This window comes from Drosophila montana, unplaced genomic scaffold (genome assembly GCF_035044405.1).
Source record: "Drosophila montana isolate Dmon_TW-CO22-7 unplaced genomic scaffold, ASM3504440v1 contig_1505_1, whole genome shotgun sequence".
Taxonomy (NCBI): domain Eukaryota; kingdom Metazoa; phylum Arthropoda; class Insecta; order Diptera; family Drosophilidae; genus Drosophila; species Drosophila montana.
Window position 1 is genome coordinate 3,206,997 of NW_026996452.1, and position 24,729 is coordinate 3,231,725.

The 24,729-nt window shown below is 39.3% G+C and overlaps 5 protein-coding genes across 13 annotated transcripts in view; 2 read left to right on the forward strand and 3 right to left on the reverse strand.

Annotated features, from left to right (window-relative positions):
* Window positions 1-32: 32 nt before the first annotated feature.
* Mrm2 (Mitochondrial rRNA methyltransferase 2) lies at window positions 33-1,053 on the reverse strand. Its single transcript, XM_064696985.1, has one exon. It carries the CDS (start codon window positions 1,025-1,027, stop codon window positions 263-265), a length of 765 nt encoding a protein of 254 aa, XP_064553055.1. The 5' UTR covers window positions 1,028-1,053; the 3' UTR covers window positions 33-262.
* Window positions 1,054-1,409: 356 nt separating this feature from the next.
* Window positions 1,410-8,487, forward strand: Ire1 (serine/threonine-protein kinase/endoribonuclease Ire1). Its single transcript, XM_064696836.1, has 8 exons — window positions 1,410-1,816; window positions 1,932-2,046; window positions 4,584-5,027; window positions 5,084-5,306; window positions 5,374-6,458; window positions 6,575-6,765; window positions 6,828-6,992; window positions 7,062-8,487. The coding sequence occupies exons 1-8, from the start codon at window positions 1,640-1,642 to the stop codon at window positions 7,929-7,931; spliced, it is 3,270 nt and encodes a 1,089-aa protein (XP_064552906.1). The 5' UTR covers window positions 1,410-1,639; the 3' UTR covers window positions 7,932-8,487.
* Window positions 8,488-9,026: 539 nt separating this feature from the next.
* MICU3 (Mitochondrial calcium uptake 3) lies at window positions 9,027-17,009 on the reverse strand. Of its 7 annotated transcripts, XM_064696903.1 has the most exons (11): window positions 16,718-17,008; window positions 12,922-13,066; window positions 12,751-12,861; window positions 12,634-12,681; window positions 12,222-12,304; window positions 12,022-12,087; window positions 11,794-11,865; window positions 11,256-11,345; window positions 10,755-11,160; window positions 10,535-10,692; window positions 9,027-9,426 (listed from the first exon to the last, which is right to left on the reverse strand). In XM_064696903.1, exons 1-11 carry the CDS (start codon window positions 16,964-16,966, stop codon window positions 9,343-9,345), a joined length of 1,512 nt encoding a protein of 503 aa, XP_064552973.1. In that variant the 5' UTR covers window positions 16,967-17,008; the 3' UTR covers window positions 9,027-9,342. The 7 variants fall into 7 exon arrangements, with proteins under 7 accessions (XP_064552973.1, XP_064553012.1, XP_064552996.1 ...); XM_064696942.1 differs by lacking the exon at window positions 11,256-11,345; XM_064696926.1 differs by lacking the exon at window positions 11,794-11,865 and having other exon boundaries at window positions 16,718-17,007.
* Window positions 15,846-24,729, forward strand: part of bnl (branchless) — a 76,440-nt gene continuing 67,556 nt past the window's right edge. Inside the window, exons 1-2 of one of the 3 annotated variants that reach the window (XR_010437895.1) lie at window positions 23,243-23,856; window positions 23,976-24,505. The gene's annotated coding sequence lies outside the window, so the exon portion shown is untranslated. Of the gene's footprint in view, window positions 15,870-23,242; window positions 23,857-23,975; window positions 24,506-24,729 lie in introns of those variants that run through there. The other 2 variants (XM_064696874.1, XM_064696858.1) reach the window with 2 other exon arrangements.
* Window positions 22,541-24,071, reverse strand: LOC135438622 (uncharacterized). The gene is made up of 3 exons (XM_064696996.1): window positions 23,765-24,071; window positions 23,309-23,705; window positions 22,541-22,818 (listed from the first exon to the last, which is right to left on the reverse strand). The coding sequence occupies exons 1-3, from the start codon at window positions 23,824-23,826 to the stop codon at window positions 22,624-22,626; spliced, it is 654 nt and encodes a 217-aa protein (XP_064553066.1). The 5' UTR covers window positions 23,827-24,071; the 3' UTR covers window positions 22,541-22,623.

Genomic DNA, 24,729 nt, shown 5'->3' on the forward strand with positions numbered 1-24,729 from the left:
AGAATATTTTTGATAATTCAACTTTTGAAATCTTTTTACAAGCGAAACTGAACATAGGTGAGTTTTTATTTTTGAAAGTTACCCAGTGTGACCGTATATTACAACTAGATAATGCGCTAGAATATCGATTGACTAACGACAGTTACAGTATATGTTCAAATTTATGTACCATTAACGATTAACGAAATACATAATGAACTTATTATTTACATTTAATTTCACATTTACATTTATTGCATTCGACTATTAAAGCTAAATATGGCTAAATAGGCACTGGTGCTAGGCCTTTATAGCCGCGTGCCAATAAGAAATGTTCCGCTGAGTCGCCACGACTTGCGCGTGGCTTTACACGTTTAACTTTCTCGTAATGGCACAATATGTCCCGTTCCAGTTTTGGTACATCGGCATTGTCCCAGATCTTGACCACTAAATTGGCCTGTGGTGCGGACATAGCGAGGGCAAACCTAAGCACCTCGTAGCACAGATTTGTGATGCTCTCCTGGTCCAGCATACGCACGCCCGTAGCATTGGGTGCCATGTCCGAAAGCACACAGTTCACTTGTCGACCCGCCAGAGACTCCCGCAGACGCTGCTGGGCAAGCGGCGTGGTAAAATCCATTCCTCCAAAGATAGTCGCTCCGGGCACTGCATGGAAATGTAGGAGATCTATGCTATACACTGCGCCCCGTGGCGCACGCTCTACCTTGCCATTTGCGTTGGTGCGCTCAGCAGCCACTTGTGTCCAACTGCCTGGCGCAGCACCACAATCTAGTACTACATCGCCAGGCTTTAAAATTTTGTATTTATCATCCATCTCCAGAAGCTTAAAGGCACTGCGACAGCGAAAATTCAACATGCGCGCCTTCTCCACATATGGATCGGCCAACTGCCGTATCAACCAATCCTGGGAGCTTTTGCTTTTACCCTTAAGGTTTTTAGCCTGCTGTTTGGCATGTTGCACTGTATTTTGAGTTTGTAGAAAACGTTTAAATAAACAATTGCTTAAATTGACGACCGGTTGCCGCATTGTGCAACAAAAACCAAAACAGCTGTAAAGAGAGCTGAACATACTGTCTGGTATTTAGTATTTTTCAGCATTGCAGAATGTTTAATTTGACTAGTTCCATTAGCAAGATACTAAACTGTAAGCAAACACAGTTCACAAATCAAAACAAAAACAAAAGTATTGTTTTTTATATCAAGAGTTGAAGAATAGTTAAAGAAAAATAAAATAAATTAATTAAATTAAATATATTAAATATTAAGCGTTCAATACAATGATCAAAAATAAATGTTGATTATAATACAGAGCCAGTTTGCCAGTTCATAAATTCTGTGTGAACTTTCATTTGATGTATTTATGGTAACCAGTATGAACAAACTCAATTCAGTTCGGTGAGCAATTCCCTTTTTGTTCATACGCTCGCGAACAGTAAAACTCTACGCAACAATGACGAATGAAAGAAATACGCAATAAATCTTAACCAATGCCAATGTGTGTGTGAAGTGTCAAATTAAAGCAAATACAAATTTATGAAAAACCACTGAAAATATGATACATTCGACCAATAGCAAGAAATTGCAAGTGCATCAATAATCAAACGCAAAATATATAAATTTTTTCATTGTGCGTCGCGCGATGTCGAAAAAGACAAGAACAACAAAGTCGTCGTATAGATTTTGCAAAATGAAATACTTCGTTCGCTGTTGCGCGTTAATTTTGCTATTGAGCAGCGTGATTGCATCAGCCGCAACACAAACGGCAGGTGCAAATGCCGACTCAGCAGAAGTTGTAAGCAGTGCCGAAGAAAAGACGGTAAGGGGACAAATACTGTTAATGCGGGCGCTTAACCTGAGATTGCCTTTGGCCCATCAAATAAATAGTTGATGACCCTTGTTCAATTGTTTTTTCTTTTTGGTCTTTGGTATAGGATTGTACAGACCTTGCCCGCGATGAGGAGGCGTTGATGGTATTCTCCACGCTGGGTGGCGGGCTAACGGCAATCGATCCAATAACAAGCGAAATACGCTGGACAATAGCAGATGGTAATTATACGCGCACTAACTCAAGTACTTGAAAGTGACATACACACACACAGGCAGATACTCAGCGAGACAATTACAGTTTCAAAGTTTAGTTATGGTGTTTGAAATGCACCCGTAAAAAGTAACCTCAATCTAGTACATTGCCTGTCACTCTCTCGTTGTGCGAGAGTGTGTGAGATACTAAGCATATGGTAACTCTCCTACTCTCCACACCCGCTGACCGGCAACGTCACGACCCCAAAAATACTAATAAAAACACTGTTGCATTAAAGGCATTTCGCCATAATTGTGAAAAGTGCAGCATAAACAAGAGCAAATCGCACTCCGATGAGCTCATCGCATGGAAAACAACAAAAACATACGCATACGTATGTATATGCGTGTATTGTAGAAAGTCTACTATTATACCAAAGCGTAGCGACCGTCGGAGGAGATGCTGCTGGCTTACTCTAATTACACTTTTGCTCTCGACAATGCGCCGTTATTAGTGTGTGCTATTGTTTTCAACTGATAACAGAGCACACCATGTATAAGTATGCATATGTGTATGTTTAAGTGTGTGCATGTGTGCATGTAGTACATGCGTAATCTAGACGCGCCACGCTCGCAACATACAAATAAAGTTCCTTCCATTAAACTGCTAACGCAACGCGATATCGCCACCTAACGCTCAATTATTAATATGACTTTTCCGTTATTTTATTGACGTTTTAGATTTTAGATTTCTGTTTGCTTGTAACCAGGTGGTTTAGGCTATATCAGATGACCATCGGCTTTTAATACAAATTAGTCTGTCTTACTCAAAACAACTTTAATGTTGTTTATTAAATTGGTTAATCCGCATGAAGAAACAATTATCCATATCTCCTTTCTTAACTTCTCAACTTAACCTCAATTGTAGATTTATTATTAATATTATTTCAAAGGAAAAATACCTATCTTTCTAGTTTAGTTTTTTTTTTATGTTTGACATTCGTTCAACTGTTGCTATAAATATTTTTTTTTCTATTTATTGATTGCGTGCTGGAATTTGCATTATCAAATAATATACAATTCAACTGTCTCGTGTCTTATCTTGAAAAATCCAAACGATTATTTATTATTAACTCCATAATCAGCATCCGGCACAACAGTAAATGGTACGCCCACCAAAAATGCGGTTTGTGTGTTTCGGGTTTTTATTTCCTGGAATATTTATAATTTTTAATGGAAAACAACATGTGTACAACATCTTCGCTTGATTTTCTAGGCAAGCGCAAGTATTTAAATATAGAATGGTTGATTATATGGAACTGCTTCAATTATAAACACGATGTGTAACGGGCTTATAAATGCATATAGATTAGTTTTGCATTCATTTTAACCTGTCAGCCATAACAAATTTATATGTAGCTAGTGATGTGTGCACAGTGAAACCTTCACTAACGAACAACTTAGTTGGAAAAACCTTTAGCCTGATCATTTTTTCAATTGTTCAAGTAGACGTCTTTATTAACAGAACTAAAATCTGAAACCGCTCAAGAGAGTTTTCACTGTATTTGTAAATAATATTTTTATATTGATTTATAAATCCAGATATGGCTATAATTGCTATTACCTCATCACATGTCCATTCCAGAGCAATTTCTATCACTATGTGGTTAGAATCCAGATGCTAATTAGAGTGCCCGGCGAGGCGAGTTAAATGACCTGGCCAAATGAGAAATGGTTGCCACAAAAAACCCACTCTCTACGCCACACTTCACACTCCCTAGCTCAACTCGCGCTCCCTCTCTTGGGTGTATTTCCAATAATTAACATCGCCCTGTTGTGGGCTATTTGGTGATAAGGCTCAGCACGAGAAATGTGCGCGCAGCCAAGTGTTGATAAAGCCAAACGTTCGCTCGATTCAACAAGTAAAATTGTTCCAATTTCAACGAATACACATTCATAAAATGCAGTAAGAACTTATTTTGGATGATTGTAGGGAGCATTTAAACCAAGTGACAGCCATTTCGAAGCTGTCATTGACAAATGATATTAGATTGTTAATATTATTATGTCACGGGCAATAACTCACACTTTGACGTTTTCGCCAGTTACATATGCCTTAATTACTTCAGTTATCTGATTAATGTTAGAGTTTTCCCAAATCATCCCTTAATCATACTCTACACCTTGACTTAAGACCTACCCAACTGTCGAAACTGGATGGATCTGAAAGCACAAATCCCTCCCGTGATTAATACTGCGTGTTTTTTCCCTCTTGCAATTCTATTGAATTCTAAAAGTTTAAGATTTATATTAATATAAAATGACCTCTTTATTTATAATCTTAAATATACGAATGTTTGCTTTCGTGGAGCGCATTTCGAATCTTCCATATATATAGATAAAGATAAAAGATAAGCAAATTATTGCATATATGCCACACGCACATGCACATGCTATAGTAAATATGTGCTCAAGTGTTTTGAGACGCCTTATATTGATATAAAAGATACGGGTAGTACTTGAATTTACTTAAATTTTTTCGCTGTTTTATTTATTTATTTCAGATCCACCCATTGTAGCGGAACCGCAGCAAAATGTGCAGGTTCCACATTATCTGCCTGACCCTAGAGACGGCAGCATTTATCAGCTCGGTCAAATGGGCAGCCTTAAGAAGCTGCCCTATACAATACCTCAGTTGGTGGCCAATGCGCCGTGTCGCTCTTCCGATGGCATCTTGTACTCGGGCAAGAAGAGTGACACCTGGTATATGGTCGATCCAAAGACGGGCAGACGTGAGAAGGTCATGGGCTTCGGTGATGCCCAAATGGAGGGCAAAGACAGTGAGCATATTGGCTGGGCCACATCGCGTGCTATCTATCTGGGACGCACACAGTATACGGTCATGATGTACGACAGTCAAGCTAAGGATAAGAATGCCAAGCCCTGGAACATTACCTTCTATGATTACAATGCGCTCAGTGCGCCGCCAGAGCTAGCCAAGGAATATGGTAAAATATTTTAAGTATTACATGTGCCTAGTCCTAATCTCTGATTTCTTTTATAGAGTACATTCACTTGACCACCACCAGCAATGGCCAGATTGTTACCCTAGATCGCAAGCAGGGCAAATTTTTATGGCAACGCGATCTCAACAGTCCTGTGGTGGCCGCCTTTTTGCTGGGTCCGGATGGGCTGCTCAGCGTGCCCTTTACCACAGTCTCCGATGAGGCTTACGAGGCCATACTAGAGGAGTCCAAGACGGGCAATGTGAATACTGTAAAACTATTGTAAGCAACAATGACTTGCATTTCCAATTGATAACTGTCCAATACTTACCCTCTTCCTCTTCCACAGTCAATCTTTGTATGTGGGCGAACATCAACGTGGTCTCTATGCTCTTCCCTCGCTGGTGGATAAGAATACGCCACGCATATCTACAACGCCGCCTATCAAACTGCTCGATGGACCCGTCGCGGAGTTAAACAATAAACAGGATAACGATCCACGTACCGTTTACATCAATGATGTGCTACAGGAAAATCCGGGCATTATGCTGGGGCATTACAACATGCCCAATGAGGTCAACAAGGGCAATTTGCATTTATCTCCAACACCCTCGGCGAACAAGGATGTGCTCAGTTTGGCTACAATACACAACTATAATGATGGCTATGGACTTTTGGCAAATAATGAAAAGAATGCTGCCGATATAGGCGTGCAAACGGAACCGGAGATGGTGGAGATTACCATTGACCCGACACGCTCAAATACAATCAATCGCACCAAGACCATAATTATGGCCAACAGCAATAAGGTGCAGGCATTTATTAACGAATGGTTCATGGACCATCCCAGTGGCAAGGTGCATCAAATACTGATTGTTATTGTCCTGGGCATGGTGGCTCTTTTCTGGTACACGTGCAGCACCATGCGGGAGCTGCAGAAGCAGAGCGAGAATGGCTCCAAGACAATGGCCCAGCAGGCCGCGGGTGGCACTAACAATGGCAGCACGGGCAGCAATGGCAGCAACATTAGTGCTCAGGATCTGCTTGATCTTGGCAATGGGAATGTGCGCGTTGGAAAGATTAGTTTCAATTCCAACGAAGTCCTGGGCAAGGGCTGCGAAGGCACCTTTGTTTTTAAGGGTAACTTTGAGGAGCGTTTTGTGGCAGTGAAGCGATTGCTGCCAGAGTGCTTTACCTTTGCCGATCGCGAAGTGGCTTTGCTACGCGAATCTGATGCGCATGAGAATGTGGTGCGTTACTTTTGCACCGAACAGGATCGTCAGTTTCGCTATATAGCCGTGGAACTATGCGCCGCCACGCTTCAGGACTACACCGAGGGCGAACGTTCAATGGAGCTGCGTCAGTATATAGATATGTGGCAAGTGCTGGTCCAGGCAGCCGCTGGGCTCAGTCATCTGCATTCATTGGATATTGGTAAGATTGACTTCTATATCTATGTTATAACACTGATTGATTGATCAAGTGATAGGATTACGTGGTTGCTTGCTTATAATATGTCATTTAATTTCCTTCTGCTCTTCTACTTGCAGTTCATCGCGATATAAAGCCGCAAAATGTGCTGCTGTCGTTGCCCGATCCTAAGGGCAAGGTGCGCGTTATGATTTCGGACTTTGGCCTGTGCAAAAAACTCAATTTTGGACGCACCAGTTTCTCGCGGCGCTCGGGCGTTACGGGCACCGATGGCTGGATTGCGCCCGAGATGATGCGCGCTCAGCGAACCGTAAGTTAAATTGCTCGCATAAAAGATTACAAATTGTATATAATGCTTTGTGTGTTTTTCAGACCACAGCTGTGGACATTTTTTCGTTGGGCTGTGTCTACTACTATGTGCTGAGTGGTGGCTATCATGCCTTTGGCGACAATCTCAAGCGTCAGGCAAATATACTCACGCATGAATACAATCTGTCCAAGCTGCGAGCTGAAGATGGCCGTGAGGACAGCAGAATTGTAAATATCAAGCAGCCATTAATACATATACATATTAATATTAATTTATATCCAAATACTTCTTTGTAGGTACTGGCGGAGCAGCTCATATCCGATATGATACATAAAGATCCCCAGTCACGTCCGCCGGCGCGCTGCATTGGTAACCATCCTCTCTTCTGGGATGAGCCGAAAATGCTCAGCTTTCTGCAGGATGTCAGCGACCGGGTGGAGAAGTTGCAGTTTCATGCCGAGCCACTCAAATCGCTGGAGAAGAATGGACGCATAGTAGTTCTCGACGATTGGAACATGCATTTGGATGCATTGATTACGGATGATTTGAGAAAATATCGCGGATATATGGGCGCTAGTGTGCGGGATTTGTTGCGCGCACTGCGCAATAAGAAACATCACTATCACGAGCTGACGCCCGAGGCACAGGAGCTGCTCGGTTGCATACCGCACGAGTTTACCAATTATTGGGTGGAACGCTTTCCGCAGCTCATCTCGCATGCATATCATGCATTCAGTATTTGCTCCAATGAGCCCATCTTTAAGCCGTACTACAGCACCGGCTATCACTTTTCGCGTCCCTGGTACTTTGATGCGGACGATGCAATGTTTCCCATGCTAATGCGCGATCCCAAGCCGCTACCCAAGATGGGCAGTCCCAAGAAGACTCCACCAGCGCCGCAATCATTTCTGGCGCAGCAGCAGCAGCTAAAGCAGCGCAAGGGAGCCTACAACTTTCGCAAACAGCTCAACGAGGAGCTTATGCCCGGCGTGGGATTGCAGCGTAATATGGAGATGGATGATGCAGAAATTGGCAAACGCGATGTCTTTGCCAATTTCAAATTTCGACGTTCCAAGCCAAGTAACAGGAATTTCGCCGGGGGCGGTAAGGAGCAGGAGAAGGAGAAATTCGTCAGTTGGACAATGCCGTCGACTACGACGGACTAGAAGTAAAACTAAACTAAACTTGACTAGTTGTTAATCCTTTATTATATTTAAAATTATTATTTTTCTTATAATTAGCAATAATTATTATAATTTTATTTGTGCAATTTATCTATGCAACTATTCCAAAACAATTCCCCAATTTTATTTAAATCTTTTTAGCTAAATCTACCAAACCCGTACTGATCACAACATTTATGCAAATGATAAAAGTTTAAAATATTTTTATATATATGTAAATATATATAAACTCGTAGGCAAGTGTAACGATATGAAAAGTGTGTCTTATCGAATGCACGCAATTTAACTGTGATAATTTATTGTAATTCTGTTTAATGCCCAAGTGCAAATTTATATAGAAAATAGTGCAAGTTTTATATACCTATATAAATGTATAATTATGCATAAGTTAAGAGACCCAAAAAAACCAGGAATAGAAAACGAGAGTGGGAGAGCTTTCTCTGAACCGTATCCTAAAGCTAAGTTATTCTTATTGATTCAAATAATAATGCACTTAGTATTAAGCATTTCGCAATAGAAACCAAAAACCTTTTTTTGACACTTGCATATTTCTATAACTTTCAACAGCCTCATTTGCATTTTGATATATTTAATAAAAAATGAAATATTAAACTATATAAACAAATTTTGTTTTTATTTATATGTTTTGAGTATTGCACTTGCATTGCTTGTGGAAAAACTGTATAGGAAATTTCCAGATTAAATTTTTAACAGATTTATGAATACCTAACTTTTAAAAATTTAAGGGGTTTACTTATATAAAACTCAAAATAGCTCGGTATAAATATAGTCTGATGCTGGAAAGTTATACTATATTGGACTCGTGAGAAGAAATGGAACAGATTTGAATAAAAAAGTATTCATTTCCGAACTCTTTTCGTACACATTCTAGAATTGGACTTTTTGAATGCCAATGGGTAGTCCTGATCGAAAGAGTTATATCATTTGAAATTCTCAGCATATTTAACCGAGATTTTGAGCCTAAAATAAAATGTTATAAGAAAGGAACCTACATATTTCTATACCCGTCAACAGCCTCTTATGCATATTAATGTATATAATAAAAAAATGAAGTACTTAACTATATAAATATGTATTTATTTATTTTGTAACAACTGCATTTCTTATGCGTAATGTCTATATAAATTTGAAATCATCTAACAAATTGCAAATTTATATTTTTAGCAGACTCATTAATAAATTACTTTTATAATTTAACAATAATAAAGATTTTTTTTTAAAAATTTGAAGCTAAAACAGGAGATTTTTGTGTTTCTTTAGAAGAAAGTAATTTGCAACTAGAATTCGATAATATAGTTTTTTGTTTTTGTTTCACTTTGGCGTAGTTTTCGTTTCTTCATATCAACAGAGTGTTGCTGGGTTTCGATAGCGTCTAATAGGAAGGTTTCTTTAGCGCAGCCATTTCATGATATAGGCAATGCTTGAAGGCGTCCCAGCCCTCCGACTTGGCTACGGACTGTAAGGCAATAGTTTAAATCAATTAGTTGAGGCCAAGTGGGGCTAACGAAAACATAGTTCAGTGTTATAGTGCGAATTAGTGGGAGATACGACAAGTTTATGAGACGCGGAGCGAAAAATTAACTGGGGGGGTTCCACACGGGCTAGAACCAACCTCTTTTGGGCAGCGCTTGTGTTTTTGGTTTTTTTTTTATAGTTCATCTCAGCATCTTGGTGGGCTAAAAAGCATTAAAAAAGCACGAGTGTTTGCCACGCATTGACTAAATTGAAGCTTTAGACCTGTCGTTATCTTTATGGCCCTGTGAGTCAGGCTTGTCAACAATAACAAAGTTTTTGGCACAACAAAAATATTTGATTAGCTGATCAACAACAACGACAACAATAACAAATCAATTAACAAATGAAGGCGATGACTTGTGAGTTTATGAAAGGCGTGAAAAAATACACTGAAATTAATTGTGGTATTACTGCATGATTCCACACAAACAACAACAGTAATTAATAAATGTTTTTAAAGAATTTTAAACAGCATTAAAATGATTTGGTGTACAATAAACAAGGGTTTAATTAATTGCGGGCATAAGCCTAACATTAAAAAAAAACAAATGGCTGCATGTAAATTATATATACGTAATAATTTTTATATTAGGCATTTAAAGTAAACATTGAATAAAAAGCCAATTTATTGTGTATATATATAACTTTTAATATGTTTATGGCCAAATAAGAACTAAAAATAATCAAAACAAATTTGTATACGGCGTGCCTAAATCCAATTGAGTCTTTAAACAATTGGTCACAATACAAATTAAAATATTAATATAATAGAAATAAATAAAAAGCTTAAGCACAAACAATGATTAATGCTTAAAACAAATTAAACACACACAAATGAGACAACACGCGCACGCACACACACACACAAGCGATAACAGGAACAACAACAAAAGCTGTTTTATATTAAATTATTAATGCCACAGCGCATCGCTGTCAATGTAGAAGTCCAATTGCCGACAGACGCTATGGCGCCAGGCTTGAAACATGGGATACTCGGGATCATCGTATGCATCGAGTGCCTCATTGTAATCAAAGAAACGACCACTTACTCTGAACCCACGATGCAAGCGATCCTTCATAATGGCTATGAACTCCTTATAATGCAACATACCATCCCCATCCGCATCGAATATGGCAAAGACCGTATCAATTATATGCTGACTGAGGCAATAGCCAGTGCAGATCTTGGCAGCGCGCGCAAATTCATCTGCTCAGCAAATATAAATTTATGAGCTTAACAGATTTATGTACGCATTGACCACGACTCACCCTTGGATATGGAGCGATCGGCCAGCGTGTACATGCGCATGGCTATGGTGAAATCATCGAGATTATTGAGAAAATGACAAAAGTCACGAAAATCATTAAAGGATATGCCCTGCTCATCCTTGACGCGATGCAGCAAACGCTCCAAAAACACATCGTACTCATCTGTGGCCAGATACGTGTAGCGCAGCAAGATTTTGGCAAAGTCCAGTTCGGTTATAAAGCTTTGTCCCTTGGAGAACTCATTGAACTCCAGCTCGAGCACCTCCGTCTGCAGATTATCCATAAAACGATAGAAATTGTCGTAGTTGATGACGCCAGTGCCGCGCTTGCCAAACAGATGCAGCTGCAGGGTTGTGGACACCACATGACGTCGCTGCAGACCCTCGGCGTCATCCACTAAATTACGCTGCAAATTGAAAATAATATTAGTATACTTATATGCTCTATATCAAATATTCAGTTTAGTCACACCATAAGACACAGGCGCATGCTCAACCTTACCTCGTGTGGCGTATCGGACGATTCATCTGGATTTTCTGACGCCTGATCGCCGTGTTTTTCATTCCAAGCGCCGCTGAATATGCGCTCCATCTGGGGTTTTGATTTATATACAAAACGTTGGGATGGGAGCATTGTAGGGTAGTTGGGGTTTGGTTAGATTGGGAGAGAAGAATAGTTAGGTTAGGTTAAGTAAAGGTTTTCGGTTACAGTTGGGCGTAGGATTTTGAAAAAAACGCAAAGAACGAAACGTAACGTAAGTGCATAACGTAAGAAAAATATTAAAGCATACAAAATTTTTCGAAATTCAACAGCTTAATTGGACTGGGCGCTGGCAAATATACAAGGCAGGTGTAAAGGCTTTGAACATAAAAACATAATACATAGCGTAACATAACATAACGTAACGTAACGCAACGTGAAATCAAACGTAACTATGCTAAGCTTCTACGTATGCGTTCTGCGCATATTTTACAACGCGTAATTTTTTTTCTGAAAGCAAAGCTATGTTTTTTTTTTGGTCAATTCCTCATAGACTTACAAGACCCTTGGGTCGTGAAACTGCTAGAGATTTAATCGGTGTGTGATCCTCATAAGGTACTAAGCGTCGCATCTGTATCATATTATTAAATAAATTATAACATTAAAATAAAAAAATGTAAACGAAATTCTTTATAAAATTCCTGTCGCTAACGCTGGCTATTTGATTTTGAATAGAGTTAAAAATTATTTAAAACATAGAGAAACAATAAATAAAATCAAATCTTACAATTGCCTTGGTTTTTGGGTCAACATCTTGTAGGGACTTATAGGCGCCGGCCAAAATGGAAATAATCTGTTAAATTAGGATTAGAAAAAAAAGTATATTATGAAAAATAAATAAAAATAACTGATAATATAAAAAATGTTGAGGATTACATAAAAAACATATGTACATATACAGATAAATTGATCACTTTATACACTTACGACTAGAAACTCGGCCTTATCCACACGCTGATTGCCATCCGTGTCGAACATGTTGAAGGCAATGCGGAAGCCCGATTTGGGTTCTGTAAACATAATTCTCATAATATTAACCAAAGTTTAAACAATATTTTCATTTAAATAATTTAAAAACAATAAATCTAACTTTTACAAATTTGTGTTTTTCTTTTTGGAATCACCGAAATCGAGTTGTTATATTTTATAAGCTTCCACGTTTCTAATTATTATGAGACTTTGATATAACTAACAGTGCCATATGTCCTCATACTCATTTTCTTCTTCTGATTACAACAAGCATACAATATATCTTTATAGATTTTAATTTATATTTAAAGATTTTATATATGGTATTTAATTGAGTTTCTAGGCTTTTCAACTGCGTTCCAACACTTACTGGTCAAAATGGAGAGCAAGAACAAATACTCCGTGTACGAAACAATGCCTGTTTTAAGAAAAAAAATGAATATTAACATATTTCATATAAATATATAATTATTTTAAGGATACACACCCTTGTCCCTGAGATTGCGAAAGAGACGTGAGGAACCCTTTTTGACTGCTGGCGTATTGTCCTTGTATTTTTCAACCTCCTCGCAGCTGAGCACGCGACGCTTCAGACGAGCTGAAAGATGAACAATTATTGAAATTGAATTTGGTTAAATTAATAGCTATTAACGCTCACGTCTGGGTTCCTGTTCCACAACAGATTCCAGAAAATCCTGTGGCGTCATATACAGCTGATCTTCGTACTCCACGGAGGCGAATTTAATGAATCGGCGCTCGCGTGCGGTTAGCTTAACATTCTCCAAGTCGGAATCATCGCGATGCTTTATTGATAGACGATAAAAGATGAATCGTTGGGTAATTTGATATGTGTCTCAGTTTAGCGAGAGAATATATGTATATAACATATTTGTATATACATGTGCACATGTATAATGGGCATAAATCAGCGCCAGATTGGATCGCCAGAAATTTCCGCCGCTGGCGCACAAAGGCGGCAAATGCAGACGACAAATAACCGATCGATATCGGAAACCAGGCTGAGCGTCTGGTGACGTTTTGATTAATGTTAAAAACGCGACCTCAACTGCAAGCAAAATTATTATGAATATCAGATTTGTACATACATACATTGTATATGTATACATTGATATATACTCTGATTTGCAGTCTGCCGTGTGTGCCTTTAAAGTGTAATATTAATGGGCTTTGCTGGCGCTGGACAGGATTCCCACGTTAAGCATGGCTAAACAGCCAGGGCCAATAAAGTGCCAAATTGATTTGGTCACCAGATTTTTTCGGGGGGCGGCACATATATACATACGTATGCTCATATAATAAATTGGCTTTAGCTCCATAAATCTGACATTTAATGCCACACACACAAAATGTGGGCAGTGGCCGCCCCAAGGAATGACTCAATTTTGCAGGCCACATGCATAATTCGACTGTCTGGGGCACATGTCCCCCGAAAAAGAACAAGTTAAATTGCTCTAATTGTGAGTGCCAGACTTACAGATACCCTGCATCCCACACACACATTCGTAATCTCTATATATATAAAACTGTTTGTCTCGACTGATTGGCTGATTGCCTGACTATAGCTACCTCGAAGCTGTAACAGCTAGAATGGGGTCGGAATATTTCCACACGCAATTGGGGAATATTGGCGAAATGAATCTATTTGACTAATTTTTGAAAATCTATAGGTATTGCCTCTGTTAACTGATTAAGAATATACTTTATATTGACACAGCTGGCTACTCACTCTTCTCTGCCTGCAACATAGAGTTGTACAAGTTTATTATACCCTTTTCGTAACCATTTTCAACGGGTATTGGTCTTAAAAAGACAAAGACCGACGCGCAATTTGAATGTTAGACATGTGCAGCAGCCACCAGCCTCAATTCACGCCCACGCGCTGCAATTGAATCGTGTGTTAATTCTTCATAACTGGGCTGACATCATCCAGACCAGGCAGGAGAGCCGCAGGCGCTCTGCAGGCGCTGTATTTTCGTTTTTTATTTTTTTTATTCTTTATAGGCAACAATTAAAGCTCATTCGTCATCATCAGAGGCAGTCGTCGTCGTCGTCGTCGTCGTTGTCATAACTTGGCTCAGGGACTTGGCACATGTCAGGGACGCTGCGGCCCGAAACATAGCCACGCCTGCGTCTGGCATTGGGCCCGCCCGCCTGCTAGCCTTATGGTGGGTGTATCCAAATCCACACTAGCCAGATCGATTGATAGATAAATTTTGTGGTAGCTGGCATTCGTGTCAGCGTACGTTCTGGGCACGTTGTCAGGTGCGTGGGCGGAGTTCGCAGCTACTTGGACACTTTATCAACAAAACCAAATGCACTTTTCATTATTATTATTATTATTATTGTTGCTGTTGTTGTTGCGGTCGTTCCTCAGATTTTCAAGGTGTGTGGCAAAGAATATGCACAGTTGCGGCACATAAAGCATTTTTCTGTGGCACCTATGTTGAAATTAATGCAAAGCCAATTACATATTCAAGATCACATAGACTGTGTATGATATGGGCATGTAAATTGGCGTATTAAAATGTCTAAGAATGTCACTAAAAGATAACTATAAAAACTGCCTGGCTAGGAGTTACCCTGTAGTCAGGCTAACTTCAACATGCGTTCGTTTGAATGGGGAAGGCAAGGTTTTTGTATATACAGGCACCTATATACGAAATTTGATAATTCCAACTGCGATAGTTTCTGAGTTCAAATAGACGAGCAAGCCTATATTGACTCGACGTTTGTTGCATATTAAGAAAATATAGAGTCTTCTTTCTCTTAATGAAACACTTAACAACAAAGTTGTTGAGATCCTTCCACGAGTATAAAACCACTTTTCAAAATAATTAGATAATGTTTTCAATCAAGACAAGCCCTGAACACATCATCGTATTCCATTTTCCTATAACTAACACAATGCAGGTTATTTCTATACGTTCTTTCGTGCTAGATGGAATAAATGAACGGGCAGAACAAATTCGACACATTTTTTCCTTGCTTTTGAATATTGTTGTGCGATTTTTGTTAAAAACTTCTACCCTTTGCTATTTTTGTTTGCACTTGCTGCAGCTGCTTAAGGATGTCCGCTCCGGCTTTGTTGCCTCCACCAGATTGGTTGCGGGAGATCCTCACACCCCACATCGAAAGGGGCGGCTACACCTGAAGGATCTTTGGATCAGCATATCAAACGGTGTGTTGCAAAAAGGATGCACTTCATAAGCAACGCAGAGCCAATTCTTAGGATCGTCCAGGCGATGGTAAATCTTGTACATAACGACGCCAATGTATATGGACTCGTAAATAACCATTGCAGCAACCTGTTGTTCAACCTCATCCTAAAATGTCCACGGATGCGAAGCGCTAGACATTCGATTACATACATTGAATTGCCCTTATATGATATAAGTTCATCAATCTTTAATAAATCATTGTCAATATATAAATAACAGATTTTTTAATAAACTCAAATGGGAAATCTAACAAAAACTGCACCCAGCATGGAACATGTATGAAAAAAGTTGTAGGGAACTTTTTTAAACGTTTGGCTTCAAAAATATTCTTTTACCAAATTTCACCAACTGCTGGTGGAATATACAGGTGAGTTCAATACATGGAAATGATATAAAATATTGTTCCAAGAACATCAGTGGGAAACTAACGGTATTATTAGCCCGCAAGACGGAACAAGTCATTGTTTGGCCCAGAAAAATCATGATTAAATACAAACGACAATAAAGAGCTTTATGTATTACATGTTGCTCAAGCCTTAACAACTAATTACCCAAAGCACTTTATGTAAATATTAGTACTTCACACCACAGAAAAAAGGAACAAAAAAATGCTTATCAGACCCGCCGACACGCAACGGCGCGTCAACAGTTTTGGGGTTTAGCAATAGCAAACAACAAAAACAAAAAACTGACAATGTTAACAGGTTTGAAGACAAGTTTTTAGTTGTTGTTGGTTTTTTTGTTGTTCAATGAACTTGAGCACGCGACAACAAAATGAAAACGGCGTCCCCCTAAAAAGCGATAAAGACCGTGAACCACTTTTTTCTTCAGTCCTACAGCTAGTCCAAAATGTGTAATAAAATGTAAGCGGTTCTGCGACAGCGGGGGTAGGCGAGGGGCCCTGATCGCGTGTTTGTTGTTGTTTATTAAAAGCCAATCTAAGCAAAGACAACTAAAAAACGCAACGAATGCGGCGAGCAAAACAAACACAACACACACTGAACGTCAATCAGCTGTTTGCCGTTACGTTATGGCAAAACGCAACAGCTGGCTGCGCTGCGTAACGTAAGCTGCCCCAAGCTAAAAATAACTGCGCGAGTCTTTTACGGTCATTTATTGACTTTTCCATACTCTGCTCCACACACACATACACTCACGCACACAAATGCACTGTTATCACTAGCTGCTATTGTTTTTCATTTTGTATTTCTTTACCAGGCTCTTCTTTCGCATTGCATTTGCTGTATTCGCGGCGCTTCTCAGTCGAATAAACGCAGTCAGTGCCGCCAATGAGGCGACACTGCCGCCCACCAGCATCAGCAGACGTTGTGTGTTCCTTGGTGGCAATTTATTCGCAAATCCTGTGCTGGCATTTCGGCAACATGCTTTATACACGGTTAGACTTTGTCGTTGGGTTAAAAGTGCACTAGATTTAACTGTTAAACGCGCCACTACTTTTGCCATTGCGGAGAGCCACTGCGCGCTGCTCGAAAGAAAAAACTAAACGAAGTGACAAATAGAAAAACGTAAGCAACGTAATGCGGTGTACGCTTGTCGCGTAAGCGCGAATAGCGTTGCCACTTAGGCAAAGTAGTACACAGAGTTGTATGCGTCATGTCGGCAAGAGGCGCGCATTTGAAATTAAAATAAATGCTTTTTTTAACAATTTTTTTTTTTATTGCTTATGTTACTACGTAACCAGTATCCGGAATTATGTTGAAAGCTGTGCAGTTGTCGTTTTGATTTTTCTCAATTTAATTCTCAGCAGACATTTGATAGATGCACCCCAAAACATTGAAATTTTAATTGATTTTGTAAATCAATTTATTTGTTTTTATATTGACAGCTATTTGCTGCGCCCAACGACGCGGTGGTGTGCTACGTGCCCAAATTCACACAAGTTTCCAATTTACGTAATTCCAAAAACTATTTCTAAATCCTGGCAGCGTAGAGCGCTGCGGTTTTTCACCGGAACACTCAACAAACATTTGACTCATTTTCGCAAATTTGGATTTTTTTATTAGGCATGTCCAAAATACGCGCAATGACGCGCCCGCACCCTCAAACCGTTGCGTCAATTCCAAGTCCAAAGCTCAAATGACTCACAGCCAATCGAATCAATAAAAATGTTGAAATATTTTAAAAGGAAAAACAAATGTACCAATTGGATATCAATGCGATGCGATTCAGATCAAAACCGGTTTCTTGGCCCATCAAATTCAATAGAAATGTTCTGGACCGCAAAAAAAAAATAAAGAAAAAACACAAAAACAAGAAAATATCGATTTCAATAGATTTGTTTAGGAGCTGCGCCCTTTGGTCCGTCCACAGAGGCCACAGGTGAAGTTTCAGCCTGTGAGCGCAAGATCAGTTGACACCACACGCTCCATAACTGGCATCTCGTGGGCTCTATGAAACGGATGGCATTGTTTTCAACACCAAATCCCAAAGACGACAAGTCGGGTACAATCGGGCGCTGGGGGTTTCGATTTTCTCTGTTACCAGTTATGAGCTCGTAAATTATTAAATTCTGTTTTATTTTCATCTTTTGTATGGCTCATATTTACGTTAAGGATTGTGTTTCCTTTTGGCTCGCCAGCAGCATTTCCTGCGAAGTTGTAAAAGTTTAGCGTAGTCAAACGGCCCAAGCGCCAGTCTTTCCGTCTGCAACTTGGTAAATACAATTCGTAAGCCATTAAAACGTATAAATATCCGTTGGCACATAAACATTTCTGTTGACGCCTTCGCTTTGCTCTCCCTCTTCCCCTCGCTCTCTCGCGCTCGCGCATTTGTGAATATCCTGCGGCTATATATACAGAGGCATGCGTTTGTACACAATTTAAAACGTTCAATTTTTGGTAGTAATAAAGTCGTTTCAATTAGCTTTTGACTTGCAACCGCAACGTTTTTTATTGCAGCGCCCAAAAAAAAAAAAGAAGATAAAGAAAGGAAAAATTTGTTTTAACTTGGCCACAAACTTAGCGCCAGCCTTGAGGGCAAATACATGTATTACTTTTATACTCTTGCGCAGGGTATAATAATTATGTCATGAAATGTGTAACACGCTGAGGAATGTATATTATTGAAGAAGAATGTTTACTATTGATCTAGACGAGTCGTTATATCCAGGTTTTTCTGTAGGACAGACCTATTGACATTACATTATACCTATTGGTATTACATTTGCTTTAGTTAGTATTGTATAGGTAGGTGTATCTTAAACTTCTGGTTTAAAAACTTGTTGGTTTTCAATATCTGCTCAACATTGGACAACTGTATCAAACTGGTTAAAATATGTATTTTGTACAAGGCTGCAAGTAAGTCTTAAGCCAAACCGTTACGAGCCTTGAATTTCAACATATTTTTACTATAACCCGGATCCTTTCAGACATTTAAGAAAAATAAGTTGAGCCTATGCCAGAACCAAACCATATTAAAAATTAAATCTTTGATAAATCCACCAAGTTAATCACCAAGATCAGAGATCAGTTCCTGTGGAATTGGATGAAAATAATTTTATTTTAATAGAATACTGTTTTGTTCTTATATGTCTACAAGGGTATTTAATATTCGGCATTGGAAAGCAACTGTTTATTTCACGTTCTTCTTTCAGAGTTAACCCGCTTGTACGAAAGTTAATTAGTTTGGCATTTAAGAGCACCAAAAGGTAGCTCCAAGTCGAAATTTTCTCCTCACTAAGCCAGCTATTAGGTAATATTGAGCTGAATATTAAAACGATTAACGCATCATCTAACGTGAACTTATGCGTTTTTGATATATGAGCTGGTGTCCTATGCATTTTTCTGACATTTATGCGCCTTCTCTTTAATAAACTGATTATTGAGATATGTCAACGTTTGGGGCCTTCCCACGAACTCGGTTTACTGGTTTACTGATCACTGATCAGATTTTGATTTTCGTTCGATCGTTTCTGATAACACTTGAATGCCACAAGAATATAAAAGAGTTCAATGTCAATGCTCAATCAGTTAAAGAACATTTTGTGTCAAGTGATTTGGGCAGCAGTTGATGCATCTGCCTTGAGATTTTCGATGGGGTGTTCTGAGGAGGGAATATGGTATTTATTTTTTTTCTTGGTTTTTTGGGTAATTCTGCGGCCACCACCTGTTGGGCGAGTTCAGTCGAACTCATTGAGTTGTAATTAAATGAGGACCACACGCGTGATTTAAGCAAGGCGTTGCCCTGTCACACACACACACACTCGTAAATCTTAACGGCATTTGCGGGGCAGGGACAGGCGCTGGGGCACGAACAGCTCATGCTGCATCATGCATTCAAATAACACAAGTAAGAGTTCTCTAGGCGAAAGTGCTTGGCGAGAAGATATCCTATGCCCAGCTTTTTAACATACTTCGCTGTGCGATTTCCTCCGTCAACCTTTTTTCATTCTTTAATAACTTTTATGTTTAATGTCTAAACATACAGAAGTTTACAGAGTTTTAAGATAGCATTCATATGTATTCACAAACCTAACATCAGGGCGGTGTCTCCAATATTCATCAACAAAATTTTTTCGACTTTTTCTACGTATAAGGAATCCATCCATTCAGTAAGCTGTATGTTTACATGTATATGCAAAGTTGCAAGTCATTCTACTTTTACCTATTTTGACCACGTACAGGGTATAGAAAGGGTGTCAAGCACGCTAACGCTAACACATTACCTAAGGACAACTGGGGTATTCTTTTGTTGGGGGCGCCAACAGCAACAGCAGCCGGTTTTCACGGTTGGGCCTGTTCAACAAGTTGGCCGCGTCGGCCGGCATCTAACATGTTGTTGCACCTTGATTTATGCGGCCGGCCGGGCTGGTCAACAATGCTTGGCCGCCGCTCCAATTACATCAGTCAAAAAACTACAGTTAGGGAACGCGCGACCAGGCATCTGCAACACGTCGCTTGGCTGTCACATTAGGCCACACTAATCAGACGCAGAGCCGAGTTTATCGCACAACAAGATCTCCAAAGGATTACAGTCTAGACTCTAGACTCTAGACTCTCCCAGACTCTAAACCGACTCTCTATAGTAATTCAGGCTGGTTGTCTTAACGGTTCCGCGGGCCGGTTTGCAGCTCTTTACGACTGGCGCTAGACGCATGCAGCATCCCAAATATAAAGATGAAGAAAAACAAACACAGAACTCCAGAATTCTCAATCCTCAATGCCTCTCTTTGTCTCGTGATTAAGTTTTGATATCGCCGTAACCCGAGCCACCAATGCCCCATTGGCCACCAGAGCTGCCTGCGCTGTATCTTATTTTTTTTTTTAATTTTTCTTTTTTTTTTTTGATTTCTTCTAATTTTATTAATTGTTATTGCTGGCAAGTTCCATAAATTGTTGTCTATCGCGCGATAGCCGTTCCACTGATTTGGTTAATAGCCGCGATATTGATATCGATTTCGTTGCAGCCCCACAATAAAAATTGCTCACATTAAAGCTTCAAGAGTTTCTCAGATGCAACATGCCCCATCATTAGACAGGTGTCTGCCTGCTGCACGGCCAATGCCTGGGAATCGTTACAAGACAAGGAGCTAACATAGATAAGATGAAAGCTGAAATGCGTCTGAGCTTAGGAATTTTGTATGAAAAGAGAAATTTAAGAACTTAGGCCAAACAAATAGTTGAAATATTTGGGAAATGATTCAAGTGATAAATATTTCTAAAATATTTTAAATATACAAATAAAATGAAAAAATTCATAAAATTACAAAAAAATTACTGTGCGCTGTTTAGATTTTTAATCTTTTATAAAATGAAAAATGAAAAAAAAACCTTGGTTATTTTTATGTATTAGTACAAAATTTAAATTGTATTTTAAAAGCGCATATATTTCAAATTATTTAAATAAGTTGAAAAGAAGCCAAATAAATAATGAAATTCCGTCACAAAACGTAAACATTATTTTTTAAAATATAGCAGGTTAATATACATTTTAGCTCTGTATTTAGATTTAGTCGAAGAACGGCTTTCTTTATCGGAAAGAACTGTTCATTCATTAAAGTCTATTTTAAAACTTGTTAGCTCTTTAGAATTTGTTGCATTTGATAATAAATCTATTTAAAAATTGGTTTATATCCTTTGAAGCAAATCTCTTCTTAGGTCCCTTTGTTCAATCCAAACATCAGCTTCAACGGATTCGTGGTTCAAGGTTCCCATTTGGCTGGCCAGTGTGTGAAGGTGCCCTTCACTTGCCGCCCATAAATTGCTCAACACTGGCCAGACCATGCGATCCCATTAAAACTCAAGCGCCTAATTTATTAAATTGCCATCGATGGCTGCCAAATTAAAATGTCAGCCAGCAACAAGTTGAAAACAACAACAAAAAATAAAATAAAAAAAACGTTCGGAAAAAAAGTGTCATAAAGTTGTGTGACAGATTTCTTTGATTCATAACGCTCATAAATTAGGGGCAGGCACATTTTGGGCGTGCCGCAAACGCAAACGAAATTGTTAGCCCAAAGCCAAAGAAATCAATGCCAATGCGGAATGCATAAATATTTTGCCAAATTAAATGAGATTCATTTAGCTGTCGTCGTTGTCGTCATGTGGGAAGCACCCGCGCCATGGAATGCAGCGAATGGATTCGCATTTGGATTGCCATGTTGCATGTGTCGAACGCATAAGTTTTCATTTTGGCCAGTTGATGATGACATTCATGTGGCTGAGAGAAGCTGGCGACAGGCGCCGGTTGCCTCATCAAGTGAATCACTCGCATCTGCTTAACTTAAATGGGTCAAAAATCGTATCAAGTTTACCATAAATTCTAACGCACCTGTTGCGTTCATAGAAAAATGGTTTTAAATGCATTCATAAATTTGTATAGAACCAGCAACCAAGTCCAAGTCCCTGCAACTGGCTAAACCACTTTCAAGCGGCGATTCCATCAATCAATGGCCAAGATATTGGCTTGAAAATCTTGATTTTAGCCAAACTAACGATTTTATGCGCAGTTTATGGACTGGCAAACGCCCAGGGGCGTGATAAGTCTACTAAATTAGAATTAAGTCTGGCTGAAAACCAGTTGGTGGCTGCTCAATTTGGTTTATTGCGAGCGTTTTACAACACTACAAATAGAATAAAAAATCTGGAGATGTTAGTCGGTTTCTAATCAAGTACGCCAAGCGCTGTTCGGGATTGGTCCATCAAATACACATCGTTGTTAACCATATAATCAATGAGAAGAGAGTTCAGTTGCTCGGAAATAACGCTTATGTTCATTAATTCCATGGCTGCCGATGTATTCTCATAGGTGAGCTTACGTCCCGAAGGGACGAGTGCTAGTTCCAATTTCTTTGATATCTTTAAGGGTAAAATATATAGAAGAAAATGTTTATAATTCTAGGCTATTGGAAATGTGTATTATCGATAATTATCGATAGCTTATCGGCAGTCACATCAAAAGAGAGTATGTTGCTATATGGAAAGCAAGCTCTTTTCGCATAATCTCAGCTCTTTTTGTTGTTTAAGTCGATAACTATCGATAGCTTATCGATTGACCAAGGTGCTTTCTAACCTCTCCTGGAAGTCTTAAAATCTCCCAGCTATGAGCACTATAAAAATGTGTATTATGACAAACTTTTAAAAGCTTATCGATAGATCGATGAAATCTGAGAATACTATGCGGACATATAGTATCTGAGCCTAGATTCATTTTGGAATAGCTCCATCCAATTAAATGTATGTTATAAATAAACAAATGATCGATAGCTATCGACAACTAAATTAACTGACACACGTATCGAGAGTAGAGAAAGTAGGCTTTTGTGTGGGTTTAGTTTTCAATATATACCGACTTAAAGATCTTGACCAAGTACTGTATCCAACTCTCTCGCTGGCTCTGCACAGCCCGCGTTGGATTGCGCATCATCCCGTGCCGTGCAGTATCAGCGACTCCGGACACTGGGAACGCCATGCGACAGAATCTTTTCCAAAGCATTGAGACGATCTGGCGCAGATTCTGCAGCAGCGGGCGCTGTTCCAGCCGAAGACGATGAACATCGCGCAGCTGGCTACTCGACGTTGAGTGGGGCGAGAGCAAGTGCAGTCGCAACCAGATGTGCAGAAGGGGCACAACACAATTACTGTTGCTGTTGCAATGCTGTGGCTCCTGCCCGCCAGGATAGCGTTCATCTGGACCTAGATAATCCCGGCGATTGCGACGTCTCCGTGCAGCAGCGTAGTTTCGGCTATGGGTCGTCATTTATCAGCAATATCTGGCAGATCCGTAAAGAGAGGCTATAGTTACCGCCAATCCCTAACTTGGAGCTGTCGCAATTGCTGGGCAAATATCTCATGGCTCAGTGACATTTGGAGGCAAATTTTTGAATAAAAACTAAGGTAACTGACAATTTTGCTGCTGTGTTGTTAGGCATTGAATATACAACGCATTTTCTTCACTTTTTTTTTATTTTACATTTATACACGCGAATTGCCACACCCACCGCCTTAATCGATAGGACTGTGGTTTAAGCTTGTTATACCTTGCATCTGCACAATATTTTGATTTATGTATATATAAGAGCTGCCGCCTTGATCTTATATCTACGTATGTATGTATAATTTTTCAGTCCGGTTGCACTTTGATTAGCATTGCAATCGAAATCAAAATATTTACAAATCAATTATTATTATGATTAGCAACTGTTGCAATCACTTCCAGCATAATCGATCACCCAGCTTGGGGCACTCCAACTGGCGACCAACTGGCGACCGCTGCGACGACAGATCCGACGAGAGTCCATTCAAATTTGCATATTCGTAGCTAAATTAATCGCAACGCTCAACATTTATCCCACAATTGCCGTTGACGCATTCGCATTGAGCTCTAGGAAATGTGTGCTTGGATTTGTTCTGAGTCAATTTTATGGAATCTAGGAAAAACGTATTTTTGTTTAAGAATTTCAAGATTTTTGTTTTTTAAATGTGCCGGAAAATAGTTTTCTCATTGTCAGAACAGCAATAATAAATCGGGCAATCATTTGAAAAACTGCTATAGTTATATTATTTATCGGCCTGATGAATTGTGGGGCAACGAGCTATTAGGCTCAGTCCCCGATAAGCTGAAGGTCAAATATATCTTCCTTATGTTCCTTTAGAAAAATTCTTGAATAATTGAAACAATAAACATACAGGTCCTAACAGATAAACTATCTGAGCGAGCCGACTTATCAATCTGTTAGTGTCTTTTTTATAATATTTAACTATATAAGT

Bases quoted from the DNA above. Each gene is read 5' to 3' on its own strand.
- Mrm2 (XM_064696985.1), bottom strand. From the start codon at position 1,027: ATGCGGCAACCGGTCGTCAATTTAAGCAATTGTTTATTTAAACGTTTT.
- Ire1 (XM_064696836.1), top strand. From the start codon at position 1,640: ATGTCGAAAAAGACAAGAACAACAAAGTCGTCGTATAGATTTTGCAAA. The intron at 5,028-5,083 runs GTAAAATATTTT...TTTCTTTTATAG, and splicing joins AGAGCTAGCCAAGGAATATG to AGTACATTCACTTGACCACC. The intron at 5,307-5,373 runs GTAAGCAACAAT...CCTCTTCCACAG, and splicing joins GTGAATACTGTAAAACTATT to TCAATCTTTGTATGTGGGCG.
- MICU3 (XM_064696897.1), bottom strand. From the start codon at position 16,966: ATGGCAAAAGTAGTGGCGCGTTTAACAGTTAAATCTAGTGCACTTTTA. The intron at 13,067-16,717 runs GTAAAGAAATAC...CTATCAATAAAG, and splicing joins CAATGCGAAAGAAGAGCCTG to CATCGCGATGATTCCGACTT. The intron at 12,682-12,750 runs GTGTGTATCCTT...TTCTTAAAACAG, and splicing joins TCGCAATCTCAGGGACAAGG to GCATTGTTTCGTACACGGAG.
- LOC135438622 (XM_064696996.1), bottom strand. From the start codon at position 23,826: ATGTCACTGAGCCATGAGATATTTGCCCAGCAATTGCGACAGCTCCAA. The intron at 23,706-23,764 runs GTAACTATAGCC...GACGACCCATAG, and splicing joins CTCCAAGTTAGGGATTGGCG to CCGAAACTACGCTGCTGCAC. The intron at 22,819-23,308 runs GTATATATTGAA...TTACCCTTAAAG, and splicing joins TGGTCAAGATCTTTAAGTCG to ATATCAAAGAAATTGGAACT.